The 21183-nt window shown below is 36.0% G+C and overlaps 1 protein-coding gene across 1 annotated transcript in view; it reads left to right on the top strand.

Moving 5' to 3' along the window:
* The first annotated feature begins 200 nt into the window (after positions 1 to 200).
* SH2D1B (SH2 domain containing 1B) overlaps positions 201 to 21183 on the top strand; it is a 31325-nt gene continuing 10342 nt past the window's right edge. Inside the window, exon 1 of the mRNA XM_007171680.2 lies at positions 201 to 334. Within this exon, the coding sequence (XP_007171742.1) occupies positions 201 to 334 (134 nt within the window). The remainder of the gene's footprint in view (positions 335 to 21183) is intronic.

Genomic DNA, 21183 nt, shown 5'->3' with positions numbered 1-21183 from the left:
GCTGAAAAGTCTTGGCCACTTCATTACCCCACCTCTCACATTTCCTGAATCTTGTGAAACTACTTGAGTCCCACAGGTAACCTCATCTCACCCCCACGAGGCAGAGAAGGAAGAGGTATTTCCACAGGCTCCATTAGGCCAACTGCTTCCTCTTCTCTCCTCAGAGTTGTCCCTGAACTTGGGATATGAGAAGGCTCACCATGGATCTGCCTTATTACCACGGCCCTCTGTCCAAGCGAGACTGTGAGACCTTGCTGCTCAAGGAAGGAGTGGACGGCAACTTTCTGTTAAGAGACAGTGAGTCTATACCCGGAGTCCTGTGCCTCTGTGTCTCGTGAGTAGCTTCATCTTCCACACATTTGGAACCTTATGTTAAATTTAGGACTGATAACCAAGTAGAAAAGAAATTGTACTTCACTGACTTTGCAGCCCAAATAAGCAGAATGAGAAATAGCTAGACACTGCCAGGAGGGGATGGAAGGAACGTGTCTGTCCAAGCTGCTCCACCTGCCCTTCTCTCCCTGGTGCAAATGTCATACAAGCAATGAGCAGACTCTGTGGAGAAGCAGAAGTGGGGGGTGGTGAGGAGAAGAGTGCAGGAAGCATGGGAGCGGAGCGGGGAGGCAGAGAAGGTAGCCATGTGAGAAAGGTCCTCTCCTATAGAGGTTGATTTATTTGGTATGGAAAAGACTAGGTGCCCTTTATAAAATTTTTATCTGAGAGGCCAACTTTTTACATGGATTCTGCTGGCTCCACTTGTGATTCTTAAAATACTAATAATATTTCAAATTTCGTTGGATTTGTAAAAGGCTTCAGCATACATCATCTCCTTTCATCCTGCTTGTAGTCTATCAAGACAAACCACCATTTTACAGACGAAGAAACAGAGACCTGGGATTTCTCAAACAACTTGCTTGCGTTACAATTCATCTAGTGGTTCCAAAGAGGCTGGGTTCAGTATGCAGGTCCAAGCCAGAGCATCAGAGCTACACTGCTGAAGGAACTTGTTTAGCCCAGTTTAGAAAGCAATCCTGAACAGATATCAGGGGAAACCTACTGTCTTTAAGGATTCTTGTGTTTGTGGAGACCACTGAAATTTTTCTTTACCTGTTATAGAAATTAAAACCCAAGTATCTCCATGGATGTGCTTCAGGGCTTCTTAGAATTCAGGAGCTATAAGGACAAAAGAGATTGTCATTACTAACAGAATAGGCAGGGATATATTTCTTTCTCTATATGATACCAGGAATACAGATATAAGAAAGGCAGCCTTAAGGTGTTAGCAGTTTGAATTTTCAAGTCACAGGTGATGTTGAGGGTGTTTTCATATATTTTTAGCCATTGTTAATTCCTCTTTTGAGAATTGCATAATCATATCCTTTACGCATTTTTAGCTTGAGTTGTTCGTCTTCTTACTGATTTTTTCAATTTCTATGTATTAAGGTAAAACTTTTTTTTCAAAAACAAAGACACACACAGATACAAGAAAACTACAGACCAATTTCAATTTCATTTACTATCAATTGTCAATAAACTACTAACAAAATGGAAGCCCGTAAAACATTAATGGAGAAAATACACTATGCTCAAGTATCGTCCAATCCAAGAAATCAAGGATGGTTCCCTGATAGGAAAATTATTAGTTTAATTACATATTAATAAGTCAGAGGTTACAAACTGCATAGCTGATTCAAATTTGCTTAAAAGGTATTAGATAAAATTCAGCGTCAACCCCTCAATTAAACACACACTCATGTGTGCATATGCATGCACACACTTACATACTCTTAATCATGTAGAGCTAGAGACATGCTTCTTTAAACAAAGGCCAGATGAAGCACTAGAAGAATTACCCCCCAAATCATGAATGAGCCAAAGATGTTCATTATAAACACTACTATGTAACATTTTCTGAGAGATGTTAGCAAGTGTAATTAGTCAAAGGAAATACATGTAAAAATTGAAAAGGAAGATGCAAAATTATTATTATTTGCAGTTGACATGACTTTATACCTGTGAAATATAGATTTAACTGAAAAGAAAAACTACTAAAAACTAAGAAAATCCAGTAAGGATATCTGCTTATATTATTGAAATCTAAAAAATCAATAGCTTTTTCATACAGAAACAATAACCAGTAAGTAAATATAATAACACATCTCATTTACATCAGCAAAAAATTAATAATACCCAGGAATAAATGTAATATGAAACGCACAAAATTAAATAGCTACTGGGGAGCTTACTAGAAGACTTCAGTAAAGGGAAGGATTCAGTTTGAAAGCATATCACTTCACCATAATTAATCATAAATTCAGTATGTTTCCAGTGAAAAATCAACAGAATTTAAATTTTTTTCTTCAAAGATAGTAAAGTTTATCTAGGTGGGAAATGAAACACAAGGAACCTGCCAGAGAGCCAGAAAATTTTTTATTAAAAAAGGGGGACTAGTTGTACCAAATATTAAAATACATTATAAAACTACAGTAACTACTACAGTAATTAAAAGAGTTTGGTACTGAGAGATCAATGGAGTCGAATATAGAATCTGGTAGAAATAAAGCCAAATAAGTATGGAATTTAGCATATGCGTAAAAGAACATTTCAAATCAATGAGGAAAAGATGAGTGATAATTGTGTTGGGACACTTGGCTGGTCACTAAGAAAAAAATAATCCTGAATCCCTTTCTTACTTCTTGAAGTAAAATTAATTCAAATTGGTTCTAATACAGAACTTATTTTTCTAAATGAAACCGTGTGTACTAGAAGAAAACATGAACTATTAAAAAATATTCCTGGAATTGAGAAAGACTTCCTAACAAGATATAAAACACAGAAACCAAGAAAAGATTGCTAAATATGACCATTATAACAAATAACTGTTGTTAAAAAAAACTTATTGACAAACCAACAGAAAAAATCAAAACTTCATTAACATATAATGAAGCTTTTAAAAAACAATAGAAAACTAGGTAAAATGCAAGAGGAGGAGATTCTCTGAAATGGAATGTGAAAAAGAAAGATAAGAAAAAATGCTAGATCTCACTCATAACTAAAAAAAACACAAATTAAAAGAATAATGTGGGCTTCCCTGGTGGCACAGTGTTTAAGAATCCGCCTGCCAATGCAGCAGACATGGGGTCGAACCCTGGTCCAGGAAGATCCCACAAGCCACGGAGCAACTAAGCCCGTGAGCCTTAACTACTGAGCTTGCGCCCCTAGAGCCCATGAGCCACAACTACGGAGCCCAAGTGCCACAAATATTGAAGCCTGTGCGCCTAGAGCCTGTGATCCGCAACAAGAGAAGCCACGACAATGAGAAGCTTGGGCACACTGACGAAAAGTAGCCCCCACTCACCACAACTAGAAAAAGCCTGTGCACAGCAACGAAGACCTAACAGAGCCATAAATAAAAAATACATTTATTCATTTAAAAAATAATAATAATGTGATACCATTTTTACCTCTTCAAGGGTTTAGAATTAAAACTATGAAAATACCCAGAGGAATTTCAACTGCTGGGAAGCAGAAGTGCTTGCACATGCTAAATATAGCCTCTTTGGATAGAAATGTGGTCAAAACATAAAATGCACAGATATAACTTTTGACCCAAAATTTCATTAATAAAAACATACCTTATAGTTATTACTACATAAGTACGTGCAAATTGACATTAACAAGATTGAGTAAATCCATATATTGTATGAAAAAAACTCCAAGATCTATTGTTGTGTGAAAAAAGCAAGATGCAAAGTATGATCCCGTCTGTGTAAAAAAAAAAAAAAAAAAAGTAGGCCTATATCCTTGTATATTCATAAACAATTTTTGAAAGTTATATAAGAAACTTATAATAGTGGTTACAGCTGGGAAATTTAGGAGGAATAAATAGGAAAAAAAGGTTGTGGATTCATTCTTTTTATTTGATAACTTTTTCACACTGTTTAAATGCTTACGTGCAGGTATTACTTTGGTAATTTAAAAAAATGTTTATAAAAATGTAGTGAATCCCTACTATCTATTCAAACACTGTGCTAAGGCCTGGGGAGATTCTAAGGAGATTCCAATAGGGGACTTGCAATTTTTTTCAACATGTAAATAAATAAAATAAGGGTAAGACAATATTGTACAAATTCAAGGACAGAGGAGATGAGCAGGAAAGTCTTCTTAGAGGAGGTGGTATTTGAGCTGGGATTTAAAAGAGTGGATGAGATTTGGTTACACAGAAATGGGATGGAAGGCATTGTAGGTTGGGGAAAAGGCAGGAACATAGGTCTAGAAATAGGATATTTTAAAACACATAAGAATCATACAGGGTTCTGGAAAGGTAGTTTGGAAACCAACTTTTGGAAAAGTCAGTTTGGGGTAATATTATGGGGTCTTAAAAGAATGATACTGTGGCTAATGGGGAAACATGGATGGTTTCTAAGCAGGGAAATGACAAGACTGGTGCTGAGTTTTAGGAACTCCAGTATAATAAGAAGAGTGTACTGAAGCTGGCAGATGATGATGGCAGTACAGATTGCCGTGTCTCTAGATGGGAGATGGTGAGGAACTAGCTACGGTGGGGCAAGCAGTGGGAATGGAGATTAGAAGAAGTTGCAAGAGATGTGACAGAGACAGGAGAGACCTTGGTCAAGATTTCAGGGTAGGTAGTCAACACTGGGATTCTCTTTAAAAATGGACATTTATGCTCAACTGCTCTGTGATACATCGTCCTAGCTTATATATTCATTCAAAGCAAAATTCATTGAGAAATGTAATACAAATAATAATAACTAATCAAATGGAGAGGCAGGAATAAATATTTGTTAAACACCTGCACTTGATCAGGGCTCACCCTCTTCCCTGCCCACGTCACTAAAAGGCAAACAAAATTTCAGGCACCCTCAGGCTTAAGGCTCAGATCAAATGGTCCCCATCAAAACGGCCTTTTTCATAATTCTTGTGAAATTTTGTTACCACACAGATCAGACAGACCATTCAGTTGTTATTGTTCAACAGTTATTTAAAGTCTCCCATGTCAAGCACTATGGTAGACACTCAGTTGATGCCTTCAACACAGCTCAGAGTCTAGTGGGGAAAATAAAGAAGTAAAAGGACACTGTGACGTGTGTGATAACTGATGACTGAGAGCAAGGAGTGATTCATTCATCAAGGAGTAGAGAGCCTGCATGGGAGCTGGGACTTGGAGGATGACTAGAACCTTCATTCATTCATTCAACAAGCACACACTGAGCGCCTATTATGTTCCAGGCATGTTCCTATGCATTGGTGAAACAGTGATAAACAGTACAGGCACTAGTCCTGCCTTCATGAAATGACATTCAGGTGAGAGGAGACAATACAGTGAAAACAAAACAGAGGAGTATTACAGGGAGGGACAAAGAGTCTTCTTTAGGTTGGGTACAGGAAAGATTCCTCTGAGAAGGTCACATAAAGCAATTCATATTCCAGTATACCACCCTAAGTAAGCAAAGCCAAAATTATCTACAACACAAGCCTTAGACTGTTTTTCTACATCTGTGCAGCAAGAGCCACTATGAAGGTGCTTTCTATGAGTCAAAAATTGTGCTAAGCATGTTACATCAATTATCTCATTTATCTTTTGCAAAGCCATCTTCCATAGGTGATATATCCCTATTTTGTGGGAAAAGAAATGGAGCTTCTTATTAACTAAAGTGTCCAAGGTCAAACTGTTAATATGTTGTTATGTTCCCTCTCTTATCAATGTCCCCAGTTCCACTGAAATATGTTCAAGGTGGTCCCCTTGGAACTGTGCTATAAAGTGCCCAAGCAGGGGACTTGAGGGCTTGGCAGGAGATCCTAATATGTAGAATTTGCATTCTCCTTCCTAGAAATGAGCTACCCTTTCTTCTTTGCTGTGTTAGAATGGCAATATGCCAACTTTCACACTTTCACAGATCTAAATGAAGATATTATGGAGAAGGTTAGAAATAAGGAAAGGAAGTCACAGAGGAGAGTTGGCCTAGCAGCATATAGCACTGACCAGAAAGCTATGTATGTGGTAACCACGGACAGGAAATATTACTTGATCTCACAGCCTGATAGAGCGTGCAGAAAACACCAATGTGCAAAACACTGTCTGTGTAAGTGACATTGTGAGTGTTAGAAGTTGGAACTGGGTCTGGCTTTATAATCAGCAGAATCAAAATGGAATAGATATTCGGAGATGCAAGGAATTCACCTACAGTTATGAAGGCAAAGGAGGGACTTTCTGTAGTCATATACAGGAAGGCAGCAGGTGAGAAGAACCCAAGCCCTGACTTAGGGCATGTCCTCACTGAGGAGGAAACAACAGAAAGAGTGAATGAGAGAGAACCCAAGAGTCATTTCCAGCTCTCAGATTCTGAGATCTTTGGAAAGACTTGAGTTCAGAAAGAAAAAAAAAAATTCAAACTCTTTTGTTGCTTTAGAAAAATCAAATGTTGAGAAAGGTATAAAAAAGAGAGCAGAAATTATCTCAGTCTCACCACTCAGAAATCACCTTTTCTAATCTCTCCAGACTGTTCTCTATTCATATGCATGTATACGCAAATATTATGTATGTACATTAATGGTTCATTATATATATGATCATCTGCAACCCTTTTTTTCAGTGTATAATGGGTATCTTTCCACTTAAAAGAAAGCCAATACACATCATCCTTTCATGATTGCTTACTATTTTATTGATTGCATGTATCAAAATTTATACATAACTATACATTTAGGTTATTTCCAATTTGGTCCAATGGACACAATGTAATTTGAGAAGATTAACATTGTTGTGCTTACATCTTTGAGAGTTTGCCCAACTCTCTCCTCAGGATAATATCCTAAACATTTTAACATTTTTACACACATTGACAAATTAGTACAACAAAAGGTTATATGGATGCACACTCCAATCAAGACCAGTGAGAAAGCCAGAAGTTAAAAGTCTTAAAACATTCTGTATTGACTTGTAACTGTTTTTTTCATCGTCTTAGCAGTATATTTCAAAGAACAGAAGTTCTTGATTTTGATGAAGTCAAATTTATCATGTTTTTCTTTTATGAATTATGATTTCAGTATTGTATATAATAAACCCTTGCTTAATGCAATTCACAGAGATTTTCTCCTTGTTTTCTTCTAGAGTTTTATAGTTTTAACTTTCACATTTAGTGTAGCCTATTCTGATTTAATTTTTGCAGTCTGGGGTAAGGTTGGGGTTGTTGTTTTATTAAATATGGTCACCTATTTGTTCCAGCTCATTTGTTGAACAGACTATTCTTTATCCCAATAAATTGCTTTGGTGCCTTTGTAAAAAACAAAAACAAAAACAAAAGCTATTGACTATATAAGTTTGGATCTATTTCTAAGCTCTCACCATGGATTTTTTTTTTGTCTTTATGCAAATTCTGTATTGTGTTGATTACTATCACTTTATAATAAATCTTGAAATAAGATGGTTTAAATCACCCAACTTTTTCAGGGTTATTTTGGCTATGTTAGGCCCTTTGCATTTCCATACATATTTTAGATTCAGCTTTTCAACTACCCCCCCCCCCACACACACACAAACACACACACAGACTGATGACATTTAGATTGAGATTGCATGAATCTAGAGATCAATTTGGGGAGAACTAACATGGTAATATTAATTCTTCTGATCCATGAACATAGTTTAATCTCTTCATTCATTCATATCTTTTAAAATTCCTCTCAGAAATGTTTTGTAACAGGTCTTGTACATCTTTTGTCAAATTTATCCAGAAGATTTCATACACTTGATGTTATTGTAAATGATATCAGATTTTAATCATTTAAAATTTTAAATTATTTTATTTTCACTTTCCACTTGTTCAGTGCAAGTGAATGGAAACACAGTTGATTTTCATATACTGAACTTGTATCCTGCAACCTTGCTAAACTCACTTATTGGCCCAGTGGCTTTTTTTGTAGAATCTCTGTATGATTTTCTATGCCATCTGCAATTAAAGATGGTTTTATTTCTTCCATGCCAATTTTTCTATTCCACTTTTTTCTTGCCTTATTGCACTAGCTGAGACTTCCAAAACAATGTAGAATAGAAGTGATGAGTGCAGAAATCCTTGTCATTTTCTGATCTTGGGGTAAAAGTATTCAATCTTTTCCCACTAACTACGTCTTTAGCCCTCCTCTTCCTAGTAGGGTTGAGAGGTTTTTTCTGTATCAACTGAAATGGTAGTATGAATTTTTGTTTCTTGTCTGTTAATCAACAGATTAAATTTTCTAGATTCCAGATGTAAGTGATACCATGCAGCATTTATCTTTCTCCATCTAGCATAGTTGAATAATATTCTATTGTTTATATATACTGCATCTTCTTTATCCATTCCTCAGTTGATGGACACTTGGTTTGTTTCCTTATCTTGGCTTTTGTGAGTAATGTTGCAATGAACATGGAGTACAGATATCTCTTTGATATCTTGTTTTCATTCCCTTTGACTGTATACTCAGAAGTGGCATTACTGGATCATAATTTTTACTTTTTTGAGGAACCTCCATACTGTTTTCCATAGTGGTTGCACCAATTTACATTCCCACCAACAGTGCACAAGGGTTCCCTTCTCTCCACATCCTCACCTATACTTGATATCTCTTGTCTTTTTGATGATAGCCATTCTAACACATGTGAGGGGACATCTCATTGTGATTCTGATTTCAATTTCCCTGATGATTAGAGATATTGAGTTCCTTTTAAAGTACCTGTTGGCCATTTGTATATCTTTTTGGGAAAAACAGGTATGCTTTATGTATTTTGAAACAAACAGTTAGGTGCATAAACATTTAGAATTGTTATATCCTCTCGATTAATTGACCCCTTTATCTTTTTGAAAACCCTGCTTCTTTATTCCTGGTTATAGTCATTGCTCTGAGCTGATATTTCTAACTTTCTTTTTATTCGTGTTAAGAGTATATACTTTCCCCATCAATTGACTTTTAATCTAGTTGTGTTTTCATTTTTATATCAGGTCTCTTGTAAGAATCATACCCCTGAGTCTTGCTTTTTTATCCAATCTGACAATAACTTCCCTTTAATAGGGATGATTAGGCCATTTGTATTTAATGTGATCATTAATATGACTGTGTTTAAATCTACTGTCTTGGTATTTATTTTCTATTTGTCCCATCTGTTCTTCTTTTCCCCTTTCTGCCTACTTTGGAATTGATTGAATATTTAAATTATTTCCAAATTATCTCTTTTGCAGGCTTGCTACCTATAATTCTTTGTTTTTTGGTAGTTTATTTAGTATTTATAGTATTCATGTTTAACTTATTATAACCTATATTTGAGTAATATTATACCACTTCACCTATAATACAAGAACCTTACAATAATATCCTTTCATTTCTCCCACACTCTAATCAAGCTTTTGTGCTCTTATTGTCATCCATTTTATTTCTATATATTTTATTACCCCTACAGTAGATTGTTATTACTTTTACTTTTAGCAATCAATTATCTTTTAAAGTGATTTTAAATATAAGAAAAATATTTTTTTCTTTACCCACATAATTACTATTTCTGGTACTCTTCTTTCCTTTGTATGTACCAGGGTTTCTCAACCTTGGTGTTATTGAAATTTGGGGCCAGCTAATTCTTTGTTGAGGGGAATGCCCTGTGCAACTTGTGATGACTAAAAATATCTCTAGACATTGCCAAAAGTCACTCCTAGTTGAGAAATATTAGTATTGTTTCAGATTTTCACCTGGTACCATTTTCTGTCTGTCTAAAGGACTTCCTATAACATTTCCTGTAGTGCATATATACTGGTGTAAATTATTTCAGCTTTTGTGTATTTGAAAATGTCTTCTTTTCACCAGTTTTTGAAAGATTTTCCCTGGATATAGATTTCTAGGTTAATTTTTTCTTTCAATATGCTTAAGATTTTGTTCCACTGTCTCCTGACTTGCAGCGTTTCTGATAAGAAGTTTGCTGTCCTTATATTTGTTCTGTAGGTATGTATTTTTTTTCTTCAATTGCTTGTGAGATTTTCTCTTTATCATTGGTTTTAGGCAATTTGATTGTGAGGTACCTTTGTGTAATTTTCTTGGTGTTTCTTGAGTTTGGGGTGCATTTAATTTTTTTTACATGTGGGTTTATAATTTTCATCAAACTTAGAAAATTTTTGTCTGTTTTTTCTTCAAATAGTTTTGTTCCCACTCAGGGAATTTAATTACAGGTATATTAGGCTACCCAAAGTTGTTCCACATTTCACAGGTTCTCTGTTTATTTTTTTCAGTCTTTTTTCTCTCTGATTTTCATTTTGGATAGTTTATATTGCTTTGTCTTCAAGTTCACTAATTTCTGTCTTCTGCAATGTGAAATTTGCTGCTAATCCCATCTAGTGAATTCTTCATTTTATACAATGTAGTTTTTATCTCTAGAAGTTTAATTTGGGTGTTTCTTTAATATCATCCATGTTTCTACTTAGCAAGCTCTCTTTTCTCTAGATTCTTGAACATCTGAGATAATAACAACAACTGTATTAATGTCCTTGTCTACCAAGGTAGAGCCTTATGTCTCCCTAAGTTGATGAAATAGAGCTAGGAGTCCAGGAAGGCCAAGGTGCCTAGAGTTTATGGGGTTGAGAACATAGAAGAAAAGATACACTAAGAAAGAGCTCCTGGGATCTGCAGAGGGGTTCCTTGAATCTTCAGCTTAGAGTTGAATAGCTCATGTGCATGAGGTAAATAACCTGGTTGGGTAAAAAAAAAAAATCACCCTAAAAGCCAAGGGAACAATCTCTGGAGCTCACGCTGGTCTGGAAATAGTTTGTATTCTCACCAGAGTAGAAAATTTTATAATTCATGGACCTCAGTTAGAATAATCAGAAGCATATTGACTCAGTAGTGGTATAGAATTAGCTCTGAACTAAAGGCTGCTCTTGTCTCACCTAAAAAAGATTTAAAACAAGTCTCCAAAAGACTGAACTATTTCCAAGTAGCTTAACTACACCCTAGAAAGAAGTTCAAGAATCTTTATAGGAAAATGAGAATATCCAGCACCATAAAGATAAAATTTGCTACTTCTGGCATCCAATCAAAATTTACCAGGTATGGGGACTTTCCTCATGGTCCAGTGGTTAAGACTCCATGCTCCCAATGCAGGGGGCAAGGGTTCGATCCCTGGTTGGGGAACTAAGATCCCACATGTTGCATGGTGCGGCCTAAAAACAACAAAAACAAACAAAAACAAAATTTACCAAGTATGAATAGAGGCAGGAAATACAATCCATAATGAGGAGAAATGTTAATCAATAGAAACAGACCCAGAAATGAACCAACATCATATTTTATAGGATATTAATATAATCAATGTCCTTCTGTGTTATATTATGCCACAGAAAGAGAACTGATACATCTGTGTGATAAGACCATGACTGTGTACTGTTATTCTTATCAAATGAAGGCAATTGGTTCTGACTACTTTGCTATTAGGAATTTTAGCTAGCTAGCTAGATAAATTGCTTTTGTTTGATCTACAGCAAACCTTTTCCTAGATCTAGATGCCAGATCTGTGATTATTTTATCCACAAAAATATGCACATCTGGAACTGCAGTTGAAAATACAATAACCTTTGATTAAGGTTGTAATAATCCATAGTCATTCTTCAAGATATATCTGGTGTTTGTACTGGCCAATAGGTCAGTTAAATGACAATGTGGTAGGAATCAACACACCGTACATTTCATGATTTGATGGTGCCCTTAGTATAGAAATCTCTTCCAGGGATGTGAAATTGCTTTAGTTTACTGTCTTGGCAGATGAAACCAGTTATAGGAGCTTCTGCTTTGTCCTTTCCACTACAATAGTCCTCATTCTATGATTCAAAGAACCAATGAAAAGATTTTGACAATTCCTAAGTGTGTAAGTGCATTCTGGAACTGGGGAAATAACCATAGGATGGTCCCGTAGTCCCATTGGACCCACTTGAAGTAGACTCGGGCCAAGATTTCTTCTATCACCTGACTCCCATGAGTTCTACCTCTGACTGCTGGACCATGGGAATATTTGAGTCTCCAAAAATTAGCGTCAGTTCAGCGCCAGTATCAAATAACCCTAAAAAATATTGGGTATTTTTCCTTTTCCCAGTACACAGTGCCCCTAGTAAATGTTGTATGTTCTTCTGGAAAAGGCCTGGGGATGTGTGGTCACATTCCTTCCTTAAAGGAATCCAGAAACCCAACACCCCTCTCAATGAAAGGGATCTGAGTCTGTCAACTGGATTAAACCTGTAAATTGGGTAAGACATCCAAGAATCCCTACTCTGTGACTCAAGTCAGTGTTGTGCCACAAGACCTAGAAGTTCTCTGTTTACTTTATATCCAACAGAACTTTAGGCTGCCCATCATTCTATGCTTTGGAATCCAGTGAATCAATTAAACATCACCACAGATCCCTGTACAGCAAATTGCTCTTACACTGTTACATCCCTCTGGCTTATGATAATTGTGCCGTCTTTGTCTCTCATTGAGTGCTAACACCTAACCTCTACTATTCCTTGATCCCATTATTTCCACTGAAATCAGGGCGCCCAACCATTTCAGGATTCCCCACTGTCAGCTCCAGCTTACAGCACAGAGATACAGTTTTCAAAGATGCTGGTTCTCTCCTCACAATTTATTTTTTAGTTCATCATGAAGGTGCTGACCTTCAGACACCTGAAGGGGGGTGAGGAATAACTAGACAGTTTGCATTAATAGATTTATTATAATATTCCCATCTTCCTGAGTCTTCAGATTCCTTTCTCTATAGAATTCCAGGGAAGTTTAGGCATTTTGATCTCTATTGAATGTGAGCCATCATTAAATCCATGCTTCAATTAACCAGTCTAGCAGAATGTTTATGTCACTCCCCAGTGCATGAGCTAACACATTAATTCCAAATCCTGGGTGAGTGTGCCTTTATTTATGAATTCAGCCAACAAATCTTCTATTTTATCTTTCTTGGTTTAACATCCTAATATCCATTTCTGTATATACTCTTTTTTTTTAAACATCTTTATTGGAGTATAGTTGCTTTACAATGGTGTGTTAATTTCTGCTGTATAACAAAGTAAATCAGCTACTTTATCCTTCTTGGTTTAACATTCTAACATCCATTTCGGTGTATACTCTATATATGTGTCTCCCACTGACTGAACCCAATCAGAGACCTGAGAGCAAGGGAGCCCATAGAGGTCAGAGCACAGAGCAGAGTGGGGAAAGTTAGAAAGAGGATCTGGAGATACAGAAAATATCCGGCACATGTATATACTGGTACAGTAAGTCCCCTACATACGAACCTTCAAGTTGTGAACTTTCAAAGATACAAACGTGCGTTGGCATGTCCAATCATGTAAGTTAGTTCACATGTCTGACGTACCTTGCCACTTGCGTGCATCCTCTACAAGTGGTTGTGCTTTTGTGTACTTTACTCTACAGTACTGTATAGAGTACAGTAGTACAGTATCTTTATTTCAAGCCCAGGATGTCTGGTAGCAAGCATAAAAGCAGTGGTGATGTAGGTGGTACTGCTAAGAAGAGATTCACGACACAGAAAATGGCAAGGGGATTTTCTTTATTTGAGGAGGCACAGTTAGTTTGAGGCATAGGACCTGAACGTAGAATGGTACACGAAGGTTGCAGCAGCCATTCAGAATGCAATCCAGTGCCATCGTGTCGTCTATGGTGAAAAAAAAAGAGCTACCCAGACATCATTGGATCGTTTTTCTCAAGAGGGTAGATAGAATTGAATCCAGCAAGGAACCAGAACCTGTGCCATCAACGTCAGGCATGAGTGAAACTGCAGCTTGCCCTCCATCTCCTATTGCTGATGATCCTTCAACTCTACCAACTCCCACCTCCTCTCCCTCCTCCAGTCAGTAACTCTTCTTGCCTGTTCACTCGATGCCAGCCCCTGGAAGCCAGCAATTGTACTGTACTACTGTACTTTTCAAGGTACTGTACTGTAAGATTAAAAAGTTTTGTTTGTTTGCTTGTTATGTATTATTTGTGTGAAAAGTATTATAAACTTATTACAGTACAGTACTATATAGCCGATTGTGTTAGTTGGGTACCTAGGCTAACTTTGTTGGACTTATGAACAAATTGGACTTACGAACAAATTGGACTTATGAACGCGCTCTCAGTACGGAACTTGTTCGTATGTAGGAGACACTGTTCTGGACACGTTAAGTTTGAAATATCTAACATCCAAGAGGAGATGTTAAGTAGTTAACGTTAAGTAGTTAATGTTAGGTAGAAAAAATGAGTCTGGAGTTCAGGGGCAGGTTGGAGGTAGAAATACAAATTAAAATATAATTTGATAAGTGTTCATATTTTCACAGTAGTCAGTCTTTTCATTCAAAAACATTCCACCTCCTTTTATTTTGTTCATTTATGTCTCTTGGTAAGATTTTTCATACACACTTGGCACATTTCTTATTAAGATAATTCAATGCAACTCAGCAAACAGTTATTGAGAATGTATTGTAAGATTGGCAATGGTGCTAGAGTGAACAAAGCAGACATGATTCTGGCCCGAGTATGAACTACAGATGAGGAAATGGATAATTAAAATTCGGTATGATAAGTATGTTTCGATAGTAATGGACAACTTTTTCCAAAGGTTCCCCTCCTTTCCCCCTGATGGAATGCCCCACCCCAGGGTGCCTTACCTGAAGCCCTAGGTGCCTTGAATCAATTCAGCTGCCTTTCTCCGCCAAGTCTTTGAGCAAAGCCTGGATGGCAGAGGTGGCATGTGGCTGGTTATCGTGGTATGTAGTATGTAGATAGTGAGGTTATTGTGATATTGATTATCACTTGAGACCTGTTAAGACAGGAATACATACACCGATTAAACCCCATCTACCCATCATTCCTCTTCTCTCCCCATGAGAATCAGCCTGAAGTCACCCCATCCCCCATTCCATCCTCTTAAAAGCACAGGGGGAAAATCAGGGATACAAATTTTAAGACTATATTCATTTTAGGTCTGTTTTTTGAAAAATCTAAAAATTTTCTTGAATATTGAAAAAAGTAAAACCACTCTAAAAGAGAATTATTAGAGAATTTAAACATAGCCTTTACCACAAAATAGTGTACTTCAAAAGAGGTGAGGTTGTTGGCAAAAATAATAAATACTTAGTGGTGGGCCCTTTTTATCTGTTTAATTGTTTTGCTTTTGTGTTTGGATAAAGGCTGTTTCAGAGCAGTCAGTAAGCATCTGGTATCTAGAAAGTTAACCACTGTGATTACTAAAGGCTTAAATAACAAACTCTGTAGCTTGTTTTCAGTAAAGAGATATCAGCTCCCACAAAGAGCCAAAATGTTCATAATAGATTTTTTTCAAAGTTGCAGAACAAGAGATGTTTGTTGAAGATCAACAAATCATAGGAAAAGATTTACTTAGCCTATTCTTACATCTTTAGCATTTCCCAACTAGTGTAAACAGATAGAGCTTTTCCAGCAGATGGAAAAATTTGCACCAAAACCCCTCAGAACTCAATGAAGACACCACTGATACCCCTCCCTTCCTGCCTTCCTCCCTCTCCCTCCCTTCATCCCTCCCTCCCTTGTTCTTTTATCTTTAATCTCAAAATTGCACTAAAAAAGCTATTTTACTTTAAACTTTCATTATTAATTATAATTTAGTAAGTTTTATAGAGTATGTGTTATTTTTGAATACTGTATTTTGATTAAGTTAATCTAATAATAGTTCATATTAGAAAATATGTACTTTTCACTAATTTACACTTTTATTTGTACTTTATAATATACTTATGTTTAAAGTATATTTAAATGTAATAAATACATAGTTTCACTGATCTTTGCTTTGTAATAAGTAATAAAATATTGGCATTGTCAGTTTTGTTTCAATAGTGCCAATCTGAAAGAGTAGACACTTGGGCTCATGGATTATACACATTTCAACTTTACTAAATTTTGCCAAATTGTTCTCCAAGATATTAGTATCTAATTAGACCCCAATTAGTAGTATATAAAACCTTGTATAGCTCCAAATCACAGCCAATATTTTGAATTAGTTAACTCTTACATCATTGTCAATCTGGTATGAAATTATATCTAATGTGGTTTCATTTCTGTTTCCCTGATTGTTAGTGAAGTGAAGCACCTTTTCATATGTTTATTGGCCATTGTACTTGTCTTTTTCTTATTGTACGTTAATGTTCTCATTTTATCAATATATTAGGGTTGCAATTATCTTCTCCCAATTTGCGGACTTCTTCACTTTGTTAATAGTATATTTTGATAAATAGAAGTTTCAATTTTAATATAGTGAGTTTATTAATCTTATCTTTTGGCTTGTACTTTTTGTGATTTAAGAACTCCTTCCTTAACTCAAGGTCATTAAGTTGGTCACTTACATTTCTCCCAAGCTTAGTGTTTTGTTTTTTCATAATTGGATCTTCAATTAGAGTGAGAAGCAAGAATCCAATTTTATTTGTTTACACATGAAAACGTTACCATTACCATTTAAAAACAGTCTATCCCCTTCTCATTCATCTGCTATGCCAGCTCTGTCCTACGTCAAGTTTTTATACATATATGGGTCTGTTCCTAGGCTATTTTAGTCCATTTATGTCTTCTTGACTCCAGAGACAGTTCCTCACTATCTTTTTTTTTTTAATACATCTTTATTGGAGTATAATTGCTTCACAATGCTGTGTTAGTTTCTGTTATACAACAAAGTGAATCAGCCATATGCATACATATATCCCCATATCCCCTCCCTCTTGAGCCTCCCTCCCAGCCGCCCTATCCCACCCCTCTAGGTGGTCACAAAGCACCCAGCTGATCTCCCTGTGGGATACAACTGCTTCCCACTAGCTAGCTATTTTACATTTGGTAATGTATATATGTCAGTGCTACTCTCTCACTTCATCCCAGCTTACCCTTCTCCCTCCCCGTGTCTTCAAGTCCACTCTCTACATCTGTGTCGTTATTCCTATTCGTTTTTTTTTTTTTTTAGATTCCATATATATGTGTTAGCATACAGTATTTGTTTTTCTCTTTCTGACTTACTTCACTCTGTATGACAGACTCTAGGTCCACCCACCTCACTACAAATAACTCAATTTTGTTTCTTTTCATGGCTGAGTCATATTCTATTGTATATATGTGCCACATCTTCCTTATCCATTCATCTGTTGATGGACACTTAGGTTGCTTCCATGTCCTGGCTATTGTAAATAGTGCTTCAGTGAACATTTTGGTACATGACTCTTTTTGAATTATGGCTTTCTCAGGGTATATGCCCAGTAGTGGGATTGCTGGGTCATATGGTAGTTCTATTTTTAGTTTTTTAAGGAACCTCCATACTGTTCTCCATAGTGGCTATATCAATTTACATTCCCATCAGTAGCGTAAGAAGGTTCCCTTTTCTCCACACCCTCTCCAGCATTTATTGTTCGTAGATTTTTTGATGATGGCCATTCTGACCTGTGTGAGGTGATACCTCATTGTAGTTTTGATTTGCATTTCTCTAAAGATTAGTGATGCTGCGCATCCTTTCATGTGTTTGTTGGCAATCTGTATATCTTCTTTGACAAAATGTCTATTTAGGTCTTCTGCCCATTTTTGGATTGGGTTGTTTGTTTTTTTCATATTGAGCTGCATGAGCTGCTTGTATATTTTGGAGATTAATCCTTTGTCAGTTGCTTCATTTGCAAATATTTTCTCCCATTCTGAGGGTTGTCTTTTCATGTTGTTTATGGTTTCCTTTGCTGTGCAAAAGCTTTTAAGTTTCATTAGGTCCCATTTGTTTATTTTTGTTTTTATTTGTATTTCTCTAGGAGGTGGGTCAAAAAGGATCTTGTTGTGATTTATGTCATAGAGTGTTCTGCCTATGTTTTCCTCTAAGAGTTTGATAGTGTCTGGCCTTACATTTAGGTCTTTAATCCATTTGGAGTTTATTTTTGTATATGATGTTAGGAAATATTCTAATTTCATTCTTTTACATGTAGCTGTCCAGTTTTCCCAGCACAAATTATTGAAGAGGTTGTCTTTTCTCCATTGTATATTCTTGCCTCCTTTATCAAAGTAAAGGTGACCATATGTGTGTGGTTTTATCTCTTGGCTTTCTATCCTGTTGCATTGATCTATATTTCTATTTTTGTGCCAGTACCATACTATCTTGATTACTGTAGCTTTGTAGTATAGTCTGAAGTCAGGGAGTCTGATTCCTCCAGCTCCATTTTTCTTTCTCAAGATTGTTTTGGTAATTCGGGGTCTTCTGTGTTTCCATACAAGTTGTGAAATTTTTTGTTCTAGTTCTGTGAAAAATTCCATTGGTAGTTTGATAGGGATTGCATTGAATCTGTAGATTGCTTTGGGTAGTATCGTCATTTTCACAATGTTGATTCTTCCAATCCAAGAACATGGTATATCTCTCTGTATCATCTTTAATTTCTTTCATCAGTGTCTTATAGTTTTATGCATACAGGTCTTTTGTCTCCTTAGGTAGGTTTTTTCCTAGGTATTTTATTCTTTTTGTTGCAATAGTAAAGGGGACTGTTTCCTTAATTTCTTTTTCTGATCTTTCGTTGTTAATGTATAAGAATGCAAGAGACTTCTGTACATTAATTTTGTCTCCTGCTACTTTACCAAATTCATTGATTAGCTCTAGCAGTTTTATGGTGGCATTTTTAGGATTCTCTATGTATAGTATCATGTCATCTGCAAACAGTGACAGTTTTACTTCTTCTTTTCCAATTTGGATTCCTTTTAAATCTTTTTCTTCTCTGAATGCTGTGGCTAAAAATTCCAAAACTATGTTGAATAATAGCAGTGAGAGTGAGGAACCTTGTCTTTTTCCTGATCTTAGAGGAAATGGTTTCTCTTTTTCACCATTGAGAACAATGTTGGCTGTAGGTTTGTCATATATGGCCTATATTATGTTGAGGTAGGTTCCCTCTATGCCCCTTTTCTGGAGAGTGTTTATTATAAATTGGTGTTGAAATTTGTCAAAAGCTTTTTCTGCATCTATTGAGATGATCATATGTTTTTTATCTTCAATTTGTTGATATGGTGTATCACGTTGATTGATTTGCATATATTGAAGAATCCTTGCATCCCTGGGATAAATCCCACTTGATCATGACGTATGATCCTTTTAATGTGCTGTTGGATTCTGTTTGTTAGTATTTTGTTGAGGATTTTTGCATCTATGTTCATCAGTGCTGATAGTTTTCTTTTTTTGTGACATCTTTGTCTGGTTTTGGTATCAGGGTGATGGTGGCCTCATAGAATGAGTTTGGGAGTGTTCCTCCCTCCGCTATAAATTGGAAGAGTTTGAGAAGGATAGGTGTTAGCTCTTCTCTAAATGTTTGATAGAATTCACCTGTGAAGTTATCTGGTCCTGGGCTTTTGTTTGTTGGAAGATTTTAATCACAGTTTCAATTTCAGTGCTTGTGATTGGTCTGTTTATATTTTCTATTTCTTCCTGGTTCAGTCACAGAACATTGTGCTTTTCTAAGAATTTGTCCATTTCTTCCAGGTTGTCCATTTTATTGGCATAGAGTTTCTTGTAGTAATCTCTCATGATCCTTTGTATTTCTGCAGTGTCAGTTGTTACTTCTCCTTTTTCATTTCTAATTCTGTTGATGAGTTTTCTCCCTTTTTTTCTTGATGAGTCTGACTAATGGGTTATCAATTTTGTTTATCTTCTCAAAGAACCAGCTTTTAGTTTTATTGATCTTTGCTATTGTGCCCTTCATTCCTTTTTCATTTATTTTTTTATCTGATCTTTATGATTTCTTTCCTTCTGCTAACTTTGGGGGTTTTTTGTTCTGCTTTCTCTAATTGCTTTAGGTGTAAGGTTAGGTTGTTTATTTGAGATTTTTCTTGTTTCTTAAGGTAGGATTGTATTGCTATAAACTTCCCTCTTAGAACTGCTTTTGCTGCATCCCATAGGTTTTGGGTCATCGTGTTTTCATTGTCATTTGTTTCTAGGTATTTTCTTTTTTACTCTTTGATTTCTTTAGTGATCTCTTGATAAAAATACTCTCTTATTTAGTAGTGTACTGTTTAGCCTCCATATGTTTGTAATTTTTACAGTTTATTTTCCTGTAATTGATATCTAGTCTCATAGCATTGTGGTTGGAAAAGATACTTGATACAATTTCAATTTTCTTCAATTTACCGAGGCTTGATTTGTGACCCAAGATATGATCTATCCTGGAGAATGTTCCATGAGCACTTGAGAAGAAAGTGTATTCTGTTGTTTTGGATAGAATGTCCTATAAATATCAATTAAGTACATCTTGTTCAACGTGTCATTTAAAGCTTGTGTTTCCTTATTTATTTTCATTTTGGATGATCTGTCCATTGGTGGAAGTGGGGTGTTAAAGTCCCCTATTATTATTGTGTTACTGTTGAGTTCCCCTTTTATGGCTGTTAGCATTTGCCTTATGTACTGAGGCACTCCTATGTTGGGTGCATAAATATTTACAATTGTTATATATTCTTCTTGGATCGATCCCTTGATCATTATGTAGTGTCCTTCTTTGTCTCTTGTAATAGTCTTTATTTAAAGTCTATTTTGTCTGATATGAGAATTGCTACTCCAGCTTTCTTTTGATTTCCATTGGCATGGAATATCTTTTTCCATCCCCTCACTTTCAGTCTGTATGAGTCTCTAGGTCTGAAGTGGGTCTCTTGTAGACAGCATATATATGGGTCTTGTTCTTGTGTACATTCATCCAGTCTATGTCTTTTGGTTGGAGCATTTAATCCATTTACATTTAAGGTAATTATCGATATGTACTTTCCTATTACCATTTTCTTAATTGTTTTGGGTTTGTTTTTGTAGGTCTTTTCCTTCTCTTGTGTTTCCTGCCTAGAGAAATTCCTTTAACATTTGATGCAAAGCTGGTCTGGTGGTGTTGAATTCTCTTAACTTTTGCTTGTCCGTAAAGGTTTTAGTTTCTCCATCGAATCTGAATGAGACCCTGCTGGGTAGAGTAATCTTGGTTGTAGGTTTTTCCCTTTCATCACTTTAAATATGTCCTGCCAGTCCCTTCTGGCTTGCAGTTTCTGCTGAAAGATCAGCTGTTAACCTTATGGGGATTCCCTTGTATGTTATTTGTTGCTTTTCCCTTGCTGCTTTTAATGTTTTTTCTTTGTATTTAATTTTTGATAGTTTGATTA

Source organism: Balaenoptera acutorostrata, chromosome 1 (genome assembly GCF_949987535.1).
Source record: "Balaenoptera acutorostrata chromosome 1, mBalAcu1.1, whole genome shotgun sequence".
NCBI classification, from domain to species: Eukaryota; Metazoa; Chordata; class Mammalia; order Artiodactyla; family Balaenopteridae; genus Balaenoptera; species Balaenoptera acutorostrata.
Note: the sequence above shows the minus strand (reverse complement) of the source record. Positions and strands in the feature narration are given on the sequence as shown.